Here is an 18789-nt window from a genome sequence, read left to right as displayed (position 1 = left end):
CCGCAGACATGGCTCCCTGGGGGAGAGAAGCACCCGGCTGCCCCCAGCTCACCTTCCCTCTTCTTCCATTAGTTTTTTTCCCCCAGCCTGTGACGGGGGCGTGGCTTCACAGAGCAGGGGGCGTGGTATATCTGTTTGGGGGCGTGGCCGTGAGGTGAAGCCAGTGGCCACCCTACATTAAGTGCACACACAGTAATGATTCCTCCAGTTTCATTTAGAATTGCTTTTATTTACTTACAAAGAGAAACAAACTGCTACTCTTATTTTTTCCCCATGAATATATACGTAGAGAGTGGATTTCATATGATTTCAGTTGTGCATGAGCATGACGCTTTTACATCCATCCCCGATCTCCTGGTGACGCAGTATTGCTTCATATCTGGACAGTTACTGTAAACGTTATATTTTAGACAAGGATTTGCTGAAAGAGAGAAAAAAGAAAAAGAAAGCATTCAACATTGTTTGTACTATGTATCCCCTACATATCTCAAGAGCTCAATGTGTGGTGGAAATTATAGATCATATTCAGGTGTTTTGTGAATTTCTGTTTCTACACTGTACCTACGAGTGTGTTATCTGTGGTTTTTCATAGGGCTGCAGGTTAAGCTATTCTTGTTGCCGATGGCCATTTTGGCTACTTGTATCATCGTTCGTGGGCCATACAAAATTCTCAACGTAAAATTTGACTGCTGTATTTGGTCAAACTATAGACTGTATTTTCGCCCTATAAGACGTACCAGCACATAAGGCTACTTTCACACTAGCGTTCAGAGCGGATCCGTCTGCATTATATTGTAGAAAAAATTCTAAGTGTGAAAGAAGCTTCAGACGGATCCGTCCAGACTTTACATTAAAAGTCAATGGGGGACGGATCTGTTTGAAAATTGAGCCATATAGTGTCATCTTCAAACGGATCCGTCCCCATTGACTTAGGCTACTTTCACACTAGCGTTCGGGTGTCCGCTCGTGAGCTCCGTTTGAAGGGGCTCACAAGCGGCCCCGAATGCAGCCGTCCAGCCCCAATGCATTCTGAGTGGACGCGGATCCGCTGAGAATGCATCAGTCTGCCAGCGTTCAGCTTACGCTCCGCTCAGTGAGCGGACACCTGAACGCTGCTTGCAGCGTTCGGGTGTCCGCCTGGCCGTGTGGAGGCAAGCGGATCCGTCCAGACTTACAATGTAAGTCAATGGGGGACGGATCCGTTTGAAGATGACACCTATATGGCTCAATCTTCAAACGGATCGTCCCCATTGACTTTCAATGTAAAGGCTGGACGGGATCCGTTCAGCTACTTTCAGACTTAGAATTTTTTTTTAACTATAATGCAGACGGATCCGTTCTGAACGCTAGTGTGAAAGTAGCCTTACATTGTAAGTCTGGACGGATCCGTTTGCCACCGCACAGCCAGGCGGACACCCGAACGCTGCAAGCAGCGTTCAGGTGTCCGCTTGCTGAGCGGAACGGAGGCTGAACGCTGGCAGACTGATGCATTTTGAGCGGATCCGCATCCACTCAGAATGCATTGGTTGCTGGACGGATGCGTTCGGGGCCGCTTGTGAGAGCCTTCAAACGGAACTCACAAGCGGAGCCCCGACGCTAGTGTGAAAGTAGCCTAAGGCGCACGTAGATTTTAGAGGAGGACAATAAGAAAAAAATATTTCTCATTAGACCTCAGCTCTAGCCGCAATCGGACCTCATTTCACAGCCCCAATAAGACCCTCAATATGAGACCCTTAATCAGACCCCCAATGTTGATAAGACCTCAATAAAACCTCAGATCACACCCACAATGTTAATAAGACCTCAGATCAGACCATAATGTGAATAACCCCCAATCAGACCTCAGATAACAACCTCAATAAAAATAAGACTCCCATTACGACCTGAAATGAGACCCCCATACCTTATATCAGCCCCCAGTGCCTCATTTAATCAGCCCCCAGCCTTTTAAACAGCCCCATCAGACCCCCAAATTCTCCATCAGCCTCAGATAAGACCTCCCCAGCTTCAGATCAGATCCCATCAGACCCTCACCAGCCTCTATTAGCTTCAGATCAGCCTCCCATCAGCCTCAGATCTGACTATCTCCAGCCTCTATTAGCCTCACATCAGCCCCCATCAGACTCCCCCAGCCTCAGATCAACCACAATCAGACCCCCCAGCCTCCATCAGCCCCCCCCCCCCCCCTCCCAGCGTCCAATCAAACTCCCCAGGCTGCACTCTTTCAGATTGGACCTCCAATCAGATTTCAGAACAGGCGTTTAAAAATACATAAATAAACTTACCTCTCCAACTCCGGACAGCGCTGCACTAGTTGTAGTCACCCTCCCTGTACTGTGACCTGACGGCACACAGTGTCAGGTCATAGTGTGCGCCTACGTGCACTATGTCCTGACACGGTACGTGGCCTGGAAGAAGACCAGGAAAGTTGAGTACAGCCAAGCAGCGCTGTTCTCACCTTCCTCTTCCTCCCACATGCTTCCATAATGGAATCGGTCATTAGTATTTGCACTATATGCTCTGGCGAGGGGGCAGGGAGCTGGGGGCCACATGAAATGATTGCACGGGCCGTATTAGAAATGAACTATTCAACAATTTAATTCAACACATTCAACAGTTTTCTGCAGTTCACTTGTCAGCATTTCTTCATAGAGGAAAAATGCAACGTGGAAGAAGAACTTCCAGGTTATTGGGGGGCGTGGATGAGCTGCAGTCACAACCCTTCCCATAGTGCTGTCTGGTGCAAGATCAGGCATACAGGGATGTAACTATAGGAGAAGCAGGGGAAACGGTTGCTTTGGAGCCCCTACTAGATAGGGGCCCACCCAGAAGGACAATAAAATATTTTATTGTCAGGACCCCTTCAATAGTATTATGCAATGACATTATATACAGTGACATGACATAGAGTATATACAGTATATGTAAGAAACGGAGCGGCTGCCAGGCCTCTTCTGAACTAGACACAGGAGTGGGGGTTGCATTGGAGTCGGCAGTTGCGAAGAAGCTGCTGGGGGTGAGGAGGGTCTCATTCAAAAATGTGCTGTAGAGCCCAGTCATTTCTAGTTCATACAGGCAGAAATGAAAAGGGTTATGAGGTAATGAGATATCCTCAGGTCCGTCACCCGGGACCTCCTCTGATCAGTTATTTGTAGAGGTTATTAAAAGTGCTTATCACATGTTTAATGTACTAATAGGCTTTAATAAATTAGAAATGTCTCCTGGAAGTTCTCTCCTTATACTTACTACACAAGCCGCCATCGCAGTTATTGGGGCAGTGTCCACATTTCGGTCCAGAGGTGTATGGAAAACTTAAGGAGCCCACGTTTCCTCTGAAATAAAAAAATAGAAATGTGTTCATGAATGTGAATATCGATTGCACTGTAAAGCCACTAGACAAACTATATGCATATATTGTAAACCTACACAAAATACTGGTGTGAATACCCAAAGCAAATAATCAAGAAAAGATATGTAAAAATATACAAATCCTTTATTCCAATGCATTAAAATACACATAAAGCAATGTGAGGAGCAAATCTCAGGCAGACATAATATTAACTGCATATGGACACAGCACCAAACTATTAAAGATACTGCAGGAAAATCCAACACTGGCACCCTAACAGATTGCCTAAAAAGTACACAGGTGCAGATCCAGTCCTAAAACACAATGCTAACGGTGTCCAGAAATAACAGTGCCAAATACTGTCCCATGATGATAAAGTCGAAACAAAAAGTTCAGCAAAGAAAAAGACAGTTTTCTGCCTGAGGAGTCCTCACTCACCCAACGCGTTTCACCAGGGGGTATTCACACCAGTATTTTGCGTAGGTTTATATTTATCTTTTGGTGTTTTGAGGTTTCATTTGTATATGCTGTATACCAGCTGAAGGACCTGGCTTCGCACGGGTATATTTAATTTATTTCATTTAATGTTTGTTTGTGTCATTAAAAGATATCGACAGTATCCCCCATAACAGTGACATCTACAGCACCCCGCACCCTTAACAGTGACCTCCACAGCACTCCACAGGGTCCCGTCCCTTAAAATGGAAGCTCTACAGCAGCCCACCCCCTTAACTTTGACCTTTACAGCAGCCTGCCCCTTTAACAGTGAGTTCCACAGCATACCACCCTCCACAGGGGCCCGACCCTTAACAGTGACCTCTACAGCACCCGCCCCTTAACACTGACCATAGGTTACAGTCCCCTTAACTCACCTCATCCATTCCCGGCCCTCTTAACAGAGACATTCACAGCGACTGCCCCGTTAACAGTGACTGCCACAGTACCCCGCTCCCTAAACAGTGACTTCTACTGTACCCCGCTCCCTTAACAGTGACCTCACAGTACCCTGCTGCCCTTTTAATAGTGGCCTCGACAGACCCCTCCTCCCTTAACAGTGACCTCCAAAGTGCCGACCCCTTTAACAGTCACCTGCTCAGTGGCCTGCCCCCTTAACAGTAATATCCACAGCGCCCTCCTTTTTAACAGTGACCTCCACAGCGGCCACCCCTTTATTAGTAACCTCCACAGTACCCCATCTCCTTAACAGTGATATCCACAACACCCCGCCCCCTTAACAGTAGCTTTTACAGCAATCTGCCCCTTAACACTAACCTCCATAGTGGACCATCCTCTTAACTGTGACCTCCACAGCAGCCTGTCCCTAGGGTGGCCAGAGGTATGGTTTTAGGCTGGACAGTCCGGCTTTTAGACTCCCTGTCCTCTGTCTGGCACAGGGCCTGGATGGACACACGGATATCCTTTTTAACAGCTCACTCTTAGACAGCAGCACTGTGCTATCTGAGCGTGAGCTGCAGGGAGAAAGTCACCCTCCCTCCCATCCCTGCAGCTGACAGCAGTGGATTTTTACCTTAATTTTTTCAATCCCTGTGAGCTGCAGAGTGGGATGGGCGTGGCCTAATTAGTCAGGGGCGTGGCCTGGTGGGCCTGGAGGAGGGGTTGTTAAGGCCGTCTTTTGAGGGTGGCCTGAATGGCCATTAACTGTGACCTCCACAGCACGCTCCCTTAACAGTGTCATCCACAGCGCACCGCCCTTTTAAAGCTGACCTACAGCAGTGAAGAAAAATGACTGGATTGTTAGGGAAACTTGGTGTAAAACTGTGTGTATGTGGAGACTAAGGACCTGTGAGCTTCTATTGGCTTTTAAGGGACATGTGACTATGTGTATGGCAGTTGGGATATGAAGAGAAAGACCTGCAGGCTTCTATTAGCTAATGTAGGTCATGTGATGTGCCATATTTGCATTCTTTTGGGAATTATCTCAGGAACAGTACGTGTTAGAGAGCTGAGACCCAGTCTAAAACCTTCCCGGACACCTGATGTACCTGTGTGCCAAATTTCGTGATTGTAAATGCAACAGTGTGGATTCCTTTAGCAGACATACATACAGTACAGACCAAAAATTTGGACACACCTTCTCATTCAAAGAGTTTTCTTTATTTTCATGACTATGAAGGCATCAAAACTATGAATTAACACATGTGGAATTATATACATAACAAACAAGTGTGAAACAACAGAAAATATGTCATATTCTAGGTTCTTCAAAGTAGCCACCTTTTGCTTTGATTACTGCTTTGCACACTCTTGGCATTCTCTTGATGAGCTTCAAGAGGTAGTCCCCTGAAATGGTCTTCCAACAGTCTTGAAGGAGTTCCCAGAGATGCTTAGCACTTGTTGGCCCTTTTGCCTTCACTCTGCGGTCCAGCTCACCCCAAACCATCTCGATTGGGTTCAGGTCCGGTGACTGTGAAGGCCAGGTCATCTGGCGCAGCACCCCATCTCTCTCCTTCATGGTCAAATAGCTCTTACTTTCAAAGTTTTCCCAATTTTTCGGCTGACTGACTGACCTTCATTTCTTAAAGTAATGATGGCCACTTGTTTTTCTTTACTTAGCTGCTTTTTTCTTGCCATAATACAAATTCTAACAGTCTATTCAGTAGGACTATCAGCTGTGTATCCACCTGACTTCTCCTCAATGCAACTGATGGTCCCAACCCCATTTATAAGGCAAGAAATCCCACTTATTAAACCTGACAGGGCACACTTGTGAAGTGAAAACCATTTTAGGGGACTACCTCTTGAAGCTCATCAAGAGAATGCCAAGAGTGTGCAAAGCAGTAATCAAAGCAAAAGGTGGCTACTTTGAAGAACCTAGAATATTACATATTTTCAGTTGTTTCACACTTGTTTGTTATGTATATAATTCCACATGTGTTAATTCATAGTTTTGATGCCTTCAGTGTGAATTTACAATTTTCATACTCATGAAAATAAAGAAAACTCTTTGAACTAGAAGTGGTAATGTGTACAGTATAGTGCTGGGAGGCATGTATATCCCACTCAGATACCTCAGCTAAGTGTGATAACTAAAATCCAGAAAACTGCAGTGGTTTCAGCAAAGTGTAGTTTGCTGAGACAGGTTTGTCTAGATTCTGTTCTGGGCTGGATTTTATTTGGACTGGTGGGTAGGTTTAGTAGCGGGACCTACCATTCCACCCCTTCCAAGTATTTCCTTTAGCTGAGGTGATAACAGGTGAAGCCTGATGAGATAATCACAGAGGGATAAAACAACCCTCTGTGTATGTCTGGGGGAGAGGCAGTGACCCTAGAGAGGGGAAAGCCTGAGAGGCTTGTGTGGTCACAGCCAGGAGGCCTGTTAGACCGTATGGCTGAGTGAAGCCGGATCTCTCCCCTGGTGGGGGGCTTATGTCTGGTGAAGCTGACCAGCTAAGTGTCGGAGCCGGATACCCCGTGTGTGAACAACACTTTAGAGGTGAGATAGAGAGACCTATGTATTAGGTAGAGCCCAGGCGGGCAGCTGTTTATTTTGCTGTGTCTTGGGGTGCTGAACCTCACCTCACCCAGTGACGATATAACTGGGGGATCATCTGTATTACTGAAGTGCCAAAATAAAGCACCATTTGGACTTTAACCCCGTTGTCTGAGGTGGAATCTGTCATCGCTGCCCTGCTTGAGAGAACGATCCCTTATATATATATATATGTGCTGTCGGAGTGCTTCCACTCTAAGAACTGAATGCTAGTAAGAGTATGCTTTCTCATTACAGCCAGGGTCAGAAGAAGTTCCAACCTCGGAGGACAAACGTTTGATTATACCACTGTCTGTACTGCAATGTGATCAAATGGCACTCCTCCTGTGGTCGGGTTACTGGGTTTCCCAGTAACCCAATCGAAGCTTGGGAAGGAATGCACAGTCAATCCTGAGGTCCTATAAAGTACCCCAGGGCTGTCTGCACTGTAAACCTGCTGTTAGAGAACACTTCATACAGACACGGAGTATACAGGAATATGCAAATACAATTGGGAAATAATGCTCTAAATGGTAATCCTATAATGGGTTTTAAAAATGTTATATGTAATGTAATAACCAATAAATAAAAAAGCCCCCTCCTCCCCCAAAATATCACCATTATTTAGTTATTTTAAACATTAAATAAAAAAGAAATAAAAATGCATACGAGATATCTACATGTCTGTAATAAAATAAAGAATTTGATTATTAGTTTATTTTATTTAAAACGTAAACGGCGTAAACATAAAATAATAATTAAAAAATTGGCTTTTCTTTTCTTTATTTCTCAGGTAGGGGTATATATATACAGACAGGACTATAAATATTGGGACATCGACACAATTCTAACATTTTTGGCTCTATACACCACCACAATGGATTTGAAATGAAACAAACAAGATGTGCTTTAACAGCAGACTGTCAGCTTTAATTTGAGGGTATTTACATCCGAATCAGGTGAACGGTGTAGGAATTACAACAGTTTGCATATGTGCCTCCCACTTGTTAAGGGATCTGGTGTGTGTTATTCCCTCATTATCCCAATTACAATGAACAGATAAAAGGTCCAGAGTTAATTTCAAGTGTGCTATTTGCATATGGAATCTGTTGCTGTCAACTCTCAAGATGAGATCCAAAGAGCTGTCACTATCAGTGTAGCAAGACATCATTAGGCTGAAAAATCAAAACAAACCCATCAGAGAGATAGCAAAAACATTAGGCATGGCCAAAACAACTGTTTGGAACATTCTTAAAAAAGAAGGAACGCACCGATGAGCTCAGCAACATCAAAAGACCCGGAAGACCACGGAAAACAACTGTGGTGGATGACTGAAGAATTATTTCCCTGGTGAAGAAAACACCCTTCATAACAGTTGGCCAGATCAAAAACACTCTCCAGGAGGTAGGTGTATGTGTGTCAAAGTCAACAATCAAGAGAAGACTTCACCAGAGTGAATACAGAGGGTTCACCACAAGATGTAAACCATTGGTGAGCCTCAAAAACAAGAAGGCCAGATTAGAGTTTGCCAAACGACATCTAAAAAGGCCTTTATAGTTCTGGAACAACATCCTATGGACAGATGAGACCAAAATCAACTTGTACCACAGTGATGGGAAGAGAAGAGTATAGAGAAGGAAAGGAACTGCTCATGGTCCTAAGCATACCACCTCATCAGTTAAACATGGTGGTGGTAGTGTCATGTTTTTTTTGCATGTATGGCTGCCAATGGATCTGGTTCTCTTGTATTTATTGATGATGTGACTGCTGACAAAAGCAGCAGGATGGATTCTGAAGGGTTTTGGGCAATATTATCTGCTCATATTCAGCCAAATGCTTCAGAACTCATTGGACAGCACTTCACAGTGCAGATGGACAATGACCCAAAGCATACTGCAAAAGCAACCAAACAATTTTTAAGGGAAAGAAGTGGAATGTTATGCCATGGCCAAGTCAATCACCTGACCTGAATCCGATTGAGCATGCATTTCACTTGCTGAAGACAAAACTGAAGGGAAAATACCCCAAGAACAAGCAGGAACTAAATACAGTTGCAGTAGAGGCCTGGCAGAGCATCACCAGGGATGAAACCCAGCGTCTGGCGATGTCTATGCGTTCCAGACTTCAGGCTGTAATTGACTGCAAAGGATTTGCAACCAAGTATTAAAAAGTGAAAGTTTGATTTATGATTATTATTCTGTCCCATTACTTTTTGTCCCTTAACAAGTGGGAAGCACATATGCAAACTGTTGTAATTCCTGCACCGTTCACCTGATTTGGATGTAAATACCCTCAAATTAAAGCTGACAGTCTGCAGTTAAAGCACATCTTGTTAGTTTCATTCCAAATCCATTGTGGTGGTGTATAGAGCCAAAATTTTTAGAATTGTGTGGATGTCCCAATATTTATGGACCAGACTGTATATACTGTATATACAGTGGATATAAAAAGTCTACACACCCCTGTTAAAATATCAGGTTTCTGTAATGTAAAAAAACGAGACAAAGATAAATCATTTCAGAACTTTTTCCACCTTTAATGTGACCTATAAACTGTACCACTCAATTGAAAAACAAACTGAAATCTTTTAGGTGGAGGGAAGAAAAAAAAATTATAAAAAAAAATTATGTGGTTGCTTAAGTGTGCACACGCTCTTATAACTGTGGATGTAGCTGTGTTCAGAATTAAGCAATCACATTCAAAATCATGTTAAATAGGAGTCGGCATACACCTGCCATCATTTAAAGTGCCTCTGATTAACCCCAAAAAATTTCAGCTGCTCTAGTTGGTCTTTCCTGGAATTTTCCTAGTCGCATCCCATAGCAAAAGCCATGGTCCACAGAGAGCTTCCAAAACATCAGAGGGATCCCATTATTAAAAGGTATCAGTCAGGAGAAGGGTACAAAAGAAGTTCCAAGGCATTAGATATTCCATGGAACACAGTGAAGACAGTCATCATCAAATGGAGAAACTATGGCACAACAATGACATTACCAAGAACTGGACGCCCCTCCAAAATTTATGAAAAGACGAGAAGAAAACTGGTTTGGGAGGCTACCAAGTGGCCTACAGCAACATTAAATGAGCTGCAGGAATATCTAGCAAGTACTGGCTATGTGGTACATGTGACAACAATCTCCCGTATTCTTCATATGTCTGGGCTATGGGGTAGAGTGGCAAGACCAAAGCCTTTTCTTACGAAGAAGAACATCCAAGCCAGGCTACATTTTGCAAAAACACATCTGAAGTCTCCCAAAAGCATGTGGGAAAAGGGTGTTATGGTCTGATGAAACCAAGGTTGAACTTTTTGGCCATAATACGCAAAAACAACACTGCAGATCACCAAAAGAACACCATACCCACAGTAAAGCATGGTGGTGGCAGCATCATGCTTTGGGGCTGTTTTTCTTCAGCTAGAACTGGGGCCTTAGTTAAGCTAGAGGGAATTATGAACAGTTCCAAATACCAGTCAATATTGGCACAAAACCTTCAGGCTTCTGCTAGAAAGCTGAACATGAAGAGGAACTTCATCTTTCAGCATGACAACGACCCAAAGCATACATCCAAATCAACAAAGGAATGGCTTCACCAGAAGAAGATTAAAGTTTTAGAATGGCCCAGCCAGAGCCCAGACCTGAATCCGATTGAAAATCTGTTGGGTGATCTGAAGAGGGCTGTGCATAGGAGATGCCCTCGCAATCTGACAGATTTGGAGTGTTTTTGAAAAGAAGAGTGGGCAAATCTTTCCAAGTCAAAATGTGCCATGCTGATAGACTCATACCCAAAAAGACTGAGTGCTGTAATAAAATCAAAAGGTGCTTCAACAAAGTATTAGTTTAAGGGTGTGCACATTTATGCATATTTATGCAACCATATTATTTTATTTTTATATTTTTTTTTCCCTCTACCAAAAAGATTTCAGTTTGTTTTTCAATTGAGTACAGTTTATAGGTCACATTAAAGGTGGAAACAGTTCTGAAATGATTTATCTTTGTCTAATTTTTTTTACATCACAGAAACCTGACATATCCACTGTATATATATAACCTTAATGCTCTTGGAGAAAAAAAAAAAATAATGATGACTGCAGAAATGCAGAGACAAACACAATTTTTTTTTTATCATTAAGGGGTATTGAGAGCAGATCGATTAGGCAAAACTATATTTTTTTTAATTGTAGCACAAGGCTGCAACATATAATGTGAAAAAATGAAATGTTCTGAAGACATTTTAGATGCATTTTACCTGTGTATATGTGTATATTTATATATATATTGTAGGAAGGCGCAGGGGTCCGTCATTGACGGAAGGTATGCGTCTCGGTGAGATAAGAACCGGTAATTTTGTGTCAGCCGCAGCTAGTGCTCGCTGACACTGTTTTACTTAGTGTGGCTGTAAAGCCAATCTGGGCCGGTTCTTATTGGGAGCAGCCAAAGAGCAGGGTGGGTGGCTGTTCCCCACGTTCCAGGCCAGGTTTTGGGCTGGGGTTTAAAAACCCAGCCAGCATCTCAGTTGGGGGTGGAATGGACCTCCAGTTGATAGTGGCTGCTCTTTGTTTGGATCTGAGGAGTTCTGCATACTGCAAGGCTGAGAGACCGCATGAGAGCTGCCAGCTGAAAGCCAGGCGCCCTAAAGCCTGCTGTGGACTGCCAGGTGACGTGTGTCTTTGAGTTCTTGTGGACTTTTGCATTGTGAATTAACACCAGGGCCCTGCCAAGTATTGTGAGTTTTTTTCTGCCTTTTTTTGTGTGAATAAAACACTGACTTTTGCTTTTCAACCGTGGTTTTGCCTCTGTATTGCATCCGCTTACCCTGCCTACCGAGCAATCCCTACAATATATATATATATTAATTACATAATTATGATTGCTACTCACGGTGGGCAGTGATGGCACACGAAGAAGTAAATTGTATTACTGTTAGCACATGGAGCAACTGCACATCCGATCATGTGGGAATTGTACAAGACAAGCTGAAAAAGGATTTACATTTGTAAGCGGCATTTATAGATAGTGAGAATCTAGCAGAGACACTTTAACACAAGCGAGCATCAAATACATAGTGAGTGATATTCACCCCTAGAATAAAAACCAAACCCCTTATTGACCAGATGAGCACCACACCATTCCTCTCCATTCATGACCAGACACCTTTTTTTCTTTTCTGTTGATTTCTATTGGGGTTCTATTTTCATGCCATTTTTATTTTAGTATTTTTTAGTTTTCATATTTTATACAGTACCTGGAAAAAAATGAAAAAAACTAAACTTTTCTTTTTACATTTTCTTATTTTTTCTATTTAAAGGGGTTTTCAGGGAGTAGAATATTAATGACTTACCCTCATGATCTATGGCTGATCCAAATAGGGACTTTTGGGGCCCTGCAGTGTACCCTCTAGTTTCTAGACTGCTCCCCTCCAGGCCCGCTCTCAACTACACTCCCACCTCCTCCCTCTTGCCACACTGCTGTTTCTCACTGGAAGAGTGGGAGGTCTGTTGTATGTGGTGTTACATAGGACTGCAAGTAACATAATATATCTTGTTATTATACATGGTTTGCAGTCAGAGAGCTATCACTGTGTTTATCTGTGGTGTTACATTAGGACTGTAGGTGACATCTACTGCATTATTTGTACACAGAGACTCTTCAAAACACCTTTGCTGGTCACAGGAAATGTTAAAGTTCAGACAACCTCTGCCTGAAGAGGGTGCCGTATATACCTAGGGGCCTTCAGCCATTGGCCCTTTAAGAGGTCACAGATGGCCACGTGCCCTAAGGGAACAGAGACTGGAGCAATGGAGACAGCAGTTTGCAGAAGAACACCGGGTACCACGGTGAGTAGCATGGCAGTGGTGGACGTAAACTGCCTACCTAACAATCAGCTCCATCACCATCACTGTCATCATAATCCATTGACCTTTTTTGTTATTATGATCTTCATTTTCAGCATCTTCATCAACGTTTATCATAATCTTCAACACCATCCTCATCATTCCCACTATTCACCATCTCTATCAACATCATCATTACGCTCATCAACATTTTTTCATCATCCAAATTATCATCATTTTCATCATAATTATCGCTATTATTATCACAACTAAAAATACTATCATCATTGTCATCATCATCTATAATTTTTTATTTTTTATTTTAGAGACATTTCCCCTAAGGTGGCAGCTGCCAGAAAATGTAGATAATACTGTATGATAACTAGAGATGAGCGAATTTATGAAAAGGTCAATTCCGCTGATTTCGCCGAATTTAAAAAAAAAATTTGCTTTGTGACTAATTACTTTTTTTGTAAGTAGCGGCTGCAATGACAGGGAGCTGCGATAGCGCCACCTCCCGTCATTGTACCCCTCATATGCCGCTTTCATACACGATCGCGGCATCTGAGTGTAAAAACAGTGTGAAATTAACATTAAAAAAAATTAAGTCAAACTTACTGCCTCCATTTGCTCGCAACGGGCCGCAGCCGCCATCTTGCTTGAAGATCTGGAGCACAATATTGCACGGTCTCCACGCACGGGATTTCGGCCAAGATCTCAATCAAGATGGTGGCTGGCGGCCCGTCTCGAGCAAATGGAGGAGGTAAGTGATATAATATTTTTTTGTTTTTTACACTATTTCAGGTTAAATCGATTCGCTAACACGAAGCACGAGGAAATTCGGCTTCTAGACTTATCGAATTTATCTTGATTATCATTTATCATTTATCTAATGATAACAATTCAGATGAATGTCTGTCCATCTAATACAAGGACAGCCTGAGTCTTCCAAAGTGGAAGTCACTCTCACAGTGGCTCTCCAGTCTGGTTCCTTTAAAAGGGGTGTTTCTATATGGAACATTTATCGCATATTGATAGTGTATGCCATAAATGTCTGACAGTCAAGAATGGGGCCATGAAGTTACTGGAGCACAAGCACTGATTTGGCTATCCAATAACAGTAAATGGACAGGACATAGCGCATGTGTGGTGTGCACCCCTTTCTTGAGATAGGAACAGATCCCAGAGACCGGTCCAACAGCTTTTGGACATTTAAAACATATCTTATCAAATCGCCATAAATGTCTCATAAGAAGATCCATTTAAGTGGATCACATTTTTGGCAGAGAATTGTCAGGTCGTGGCACCCTGTGGCATCACTGTCTATGTGGTGCTAGGATTGTTTCAAGGAATGAGAGTCTTCTGGGTGGCAGAAGAAGAGATGGAATGTATGACTGTCTAAGCTTAGAATGACCCTGCTGAGATACCCCATTTTACATACTGTCAGGTTTTCAGACCTATTGTGGTCAGAAATGAGCTTACACCAGTGGTGGCGATACAGTAGATGGTAATCTACAGGTACTGTAGACCTCAGATCTGGGACTAGTAGATCTCAATGTTATGCCACCACTGGAAACTAGGCTATGTGCTGCTAGCTAAATGAAAGGGTGATTTTTCACACTAAACAGTTGAACATTGTAAATTGTGACTAGATGATTTCAGTCTAGTACAATAGTTATCATCTTTGGCTCCATGTTCTCAGCCATTTCAAGTGTGGAAATTCCAAAAGATCCCCAAATTTGCAGTTTAAGAACAACACTGTGATTAGTTTTCTACAGATAAGAAAATAGATATAGGAAAATCCATGGTACCTGGGTGTAGTGTCCAATGACGTCGCCCTCTTTCTTTTGTCCTTTTCCAAACACAAAATTATTTACTTCGTCATAGAGTGCTTTAAATGCTTTCTCCCAGCTGTCTGGGTCTGAGGACATGTAAAGGTTTTCTCCACAGCCGCATTCTAGAGGATAGTGGATAATATAATGTTTACCATTGGGATTTCTGGACTGTAACATGGGCAAAAGAGACAATTCCGTAGAGGCTAAAGCCTCCATTAATTAGGGACCCCGCACCCCAAAGCCCACACTCATCCCATTCTAGGTTTCTTCCCTAGAACCCTGTTATGAATTTACCTATAGACTATGAAATTATCTGGTAATGTATTATTTTCTACTGTGTAGCACTACATGGCACTATTGGCAGCAGATACTGTATATGTGATGGTGAAATGTAAGTGCTTAAAACTAGTGTTCTTGATAACAAATCAGGTTTTCCTAAAATGGAGGCTGCATGTGTTAGAAAGCAAAACTAAGTGTAGAGGAGACAAGACCGGGAACGCAAGATCACTCATAATGCTGGGCAGCCATCAGATCCACAGATAGCCATCCCCTGTGATGTCACAGGCCTATAAAACCCTCATCCCGCGTGGTCTCCGTCATTGTCCTGTGAGCTGAGCTTAGAGAGAGACATGAGCTAAGAACAGTGTTAATAGAAGAATATTGGAGAGGGAGAGTGAAGGGAGAGTGCAGGAAGACTTATTCTGCATCAGGTTTATTTATGTTATCCTACATTTACATATTCCTACATCAGCCATAAACTAAGATATGTAAACGCAATACCAATAATGGCGGGTTAAGATCGGCGTTATGAATTCCGTTATTGCATTCCGTTATAACGGAAAATAATGGAATTCATAAAACAGAATTCAAAATGGAAACCTTTAGAGGCATTTTGCTTTGATCTGTGAGGTCTGTGGGCCAGCAGAACAGATCTGTCTGGTTTCGGTTATGCAGGACGGAAAAGAAAGTGGTACTTCCTACCAATCACAATGAAGGCCCCACCCATGCAGAACCTGCTGGGTAATCTATAGCTTCTTTTTTTTTTTATATTGAAAATTTTTATTGTTTTAAATTTTTCCATAGCATTGTACATTTTCCAATAAGTAAGGCATACAACAATACAAGTGACAAGTTCATAAGCGAAAATCACCTAATGTAAGGTGTCACATATAAAAAAGAAACCAAAGGGCAGTTAAGCCCAATCTATAGCTTCTTAATGGAAAATCTTGTCTGTTTGAAGAACATTACCCCTGTTGCTTATCTTGAATACCACTTTCTATAAAGGCACTTTCCAGGATGTTTTCAGAAATGTTTGTCAAGCAGGAAATAATAATAAAAAAAAAAAAAAACACGGTCATTACTTACCCTTTAAATTCCCCTTAGGTGGTTCTTGCAGCTCCTACATCGCGATGACCTCGTATACGTCATTCATGTGAATGCTGCATCTAGTTACTAGCCTCAGCAGTGATGCTTGCAGGTATGGCACATGACCCCTGAGGTCAGTGACTGGCTGCAGTGGTCACATGATTGCTGTACAAGACATTATTGCTGTAGGACTGGAGGGGATGGACCATTGAAACTGTGGCAGTGGAGCTGCAAGTGATTTAACGGGTAGGTAATAGTTATTTTTTATTTTGGACCAAAAATCTGGATAAATAGGAAACCGGATTTTCTAGCAAATCTCTAAGTAAATTTAATTCACTAATTTCTATTTTCTAACCTTTCATATTGTGAAATTAAGCATTACTCATCTTGTATATTAGGTGGTTAAACATTTGCACTTTCTCAAATTTTTAAAACCAGGTGTAATATATTATATATATATATATATATATATATTTTTTTTTTTTTTTTTTTTTTACTGGAGATGCCTTATGGATGCTCAATAGTTCTAGTGCATAGATTATTGTCATAGTCACCGTCCATCTCTCTTTCCGACGGAACACTGTGATCGAAGGAACAGGTTTGGGCCCACTTTAAGGCAGTCTTTGCAGCTTCCTTGCTCCATGACTTAAAAAAAGAAGAAAAAGGCAATGGCATAAAATGCACTTTATTGTAGTATAAAATCTGACAGTACAAACTGACCAAATATTAGTAAATCGGAATTCAGATCTCTAGACAAAGTCTGGTAATTATGTTGTATTTGCTCAAATTGACTTACCAATACTTGACAATTTTTACAATTTCAGTAAAAATCCTCTAACTAAGTCCTTTGGCGTATCCACCGCTGGTCTAAATGTAAGCCTCTGCATACTGATAGCAGATAGAGCTTGTAAGCCTGCTGCCAAGTGTGCCTTGTTGAATTGACCAACTGTGAGCAATACTAGGTACAAAACTATGCTTTGTGTCTTGATGAGATAGATACCTCAACTGCATGAAAGAGAATAGAGTGTGCACAGGGGAATGTCTGTTTAAGAATGTCTACATTGTACAAGACTGCACCAGGTGGAAGGAGATACTGCAGTTAGTCATATTCACCACTGTCCTCTTGAGGAGGCTCCAACCAGATTGTCATTGTCCAGGGAAGTTGGCGGCATCCCAAGCCAAGGGATACAGTAAACTGTTGCCTTTTAAAAAGACAGGACTTCTATTGCAACTGTTGCCACTATTAAAAAACATACTCTCAATGAGACCTTCTGTAAGCATATGCTCGGTGCCCCATGTAAGAATGTAACCAAGAAGCCTTCTTTGTCTTGTAAAACTGTTATAACCATCAAGCTTGTTGACAAAGTTGAGGCCAGGAAATATTTTTGTTGCAACATTCCATCTGTGTCCAACTACTTTCCTTCTACCATCCTAGAGTGGGGAGCCACATATTCCACACAAAGGCCAAAAACAATTATAAGGGCTGAAGACTATTAACCCCTTACAAGCCTCCTCTTTACTGCTCCATTGACCTGGACACACACCTAAAAAACTCCACTCTGGCACCAAAGCTGCGTTCATCTGTGCATTTTTTTCATTGGATTTGCTGTGTTGCCTAACTTTATTTTTTTGTTTTGTCAGTAAGCATGTGGAGGTATGGCTGCCCCATTTTGCTCTTGCACATAAACGACCCATCTTTCCAAGGCTGCACTGAATTGGAGGAATATATACTGTAGCTGGATCATTTTAGAGTAGAGTCCCATCTAAAAGAGGCCACCTTGTTGTGGTGGATGGGCACAAATGATTTTGGTCAAAAGTGCCTTAAAATTAATCCATTTATCCAATGTTTGAATAGTGCTTTTGCATCTTGTGTTTGCTACATTGTTTAATGGTTGGCTATGGCAAACTTTAAATTTTTACATGTACTCTCCATGCACTAGGACCAGGAAGCAGGAGAATGGAGGGAGGCCATATGTACATCCCAACACAATCACGCAATGCCAGTGACAAATCTTACCACTTGCACCATGTTTTGGGCAGTCGGCGTAACACCCCTTCTGTATCCATTTACGATGTCAACAATACGTTGCTGCACGTCGGGGCTATCAGTGGATATACCGGCCAATAGATTGGCCGCCACCTGAAAAAGCAGAAAAATAGAAGTTAAAATTCTTCCTGGGCCCAGCAATATGAAGAGGTTGGGAGCATGAGAACTACAAACAGGAAGTAAACTCAAACTCCATGAGACTTTCTCAGCATATTCATTGGCAAATTATAAATTATTGCTGTTTAATTGCCAATTATAATCCTATAATTTACCGGCTTGCCACGTGTTAGTCCTTGATTATAAAAATGAGTGTTGCAATTACTATCTGACAGGTTATACACAGCTGTATTATTTATGGCTGAGGATCAGAAAAGATTAAGCTCATGTGTCATTAGTCATTGACTTCTTCTAAAACTGATTCCGTAAACTCTCCGTCTAAGTAAAGTGAGAACACTACCCAGTTCCTTTGATGGTTTGCCAAGCACTCAACAATAAGTCAACAAGATATGACTTGAGCCATGGCGTTAGTGACATTTTCCAGCATAATATCCCGTCTGCTTACTTGTCAATATCAAGGGTGGATAGACCTCTTTAGCCATCGGGCAACAACCAGAGCTTTAAGGTACCTCTCAGCCCTCCATCTGTAAACTGAAAAAGCTCCAGTGTCTCATATGAAACTTTAATCCCCTGCTTCTTATAAATGGTTACTACCTGCAGCCACAGCTAGAGGGAGCTCCTTTAAAATGTATGTAGCTCCTGTTGAGCTACTCCATTTTTATTTTTATTTTGCTACAATCTGAAATTCCAAATCATTATAATATTTATTTTTTTAACACTGGAATTTTCTTTATTTTGCCCAGACAAGCTTGTCTT

General features: G+C 42.1%; 1 protein-coding gene across 1 annotated transcript in view; it reads right to left on the bottom strand.

Annotated features, from left to right (window-relative positions):
- Positions 1 to 208: 208 nt before the first annotated feature.
- Positions 209 to 18789, bottom strand: part of LOC120997228 (cysteine-rich venom protein kaouthin-2-like) — a 30808-nt gene continuing 12227 nt past the window's right edge. Inside the window, exons 3-8 of the mRNA XM_040427224.1 lie at positions 17887 to 18009; positions 16424 to 16514; positions 14481 to 14626; positions 11717 to 11811; positions 3247 to 3332; positions 209 to 421 (exon numbers count right to left, since the gene is read on the bottom strand). Of these exons, the coding sequence (XP_040283158.1) occupies positions 300 to 421; positions 3247 to 3332; positions 11717 to 11811; positions 14481 to 14626; positions 16424 to 16514; positions 17887 to 18009 (663 nt within the window). The 3' untranslated portion in view covers positions 209 to 299. The remainder of the gene's footprint in view (positions 422 to 3246; positions 3333 to 11716; positions 11812 to 14480; positions 14627 to 16423; positions 16515 to 17886; positions 18010 to 18789) is intronic.

This window comes from Bufo bufo, chromosome 4, assembly GCF_905171765.1.
Source record: "Bufo bufo chromosome 4, aBufBuf1.1, whole genome shotgun sequence".
Taxonomy (NCBI): Eukaryota; Metazoa; Chordata; class Amphibia; order Anura; family Bufonidae; genus Bufo; species Bufo bufo.
Note: the sequence above shows the minus strand (reverse complement) of the source record. Positions and strands in the feature narration are given on the sequence as shown.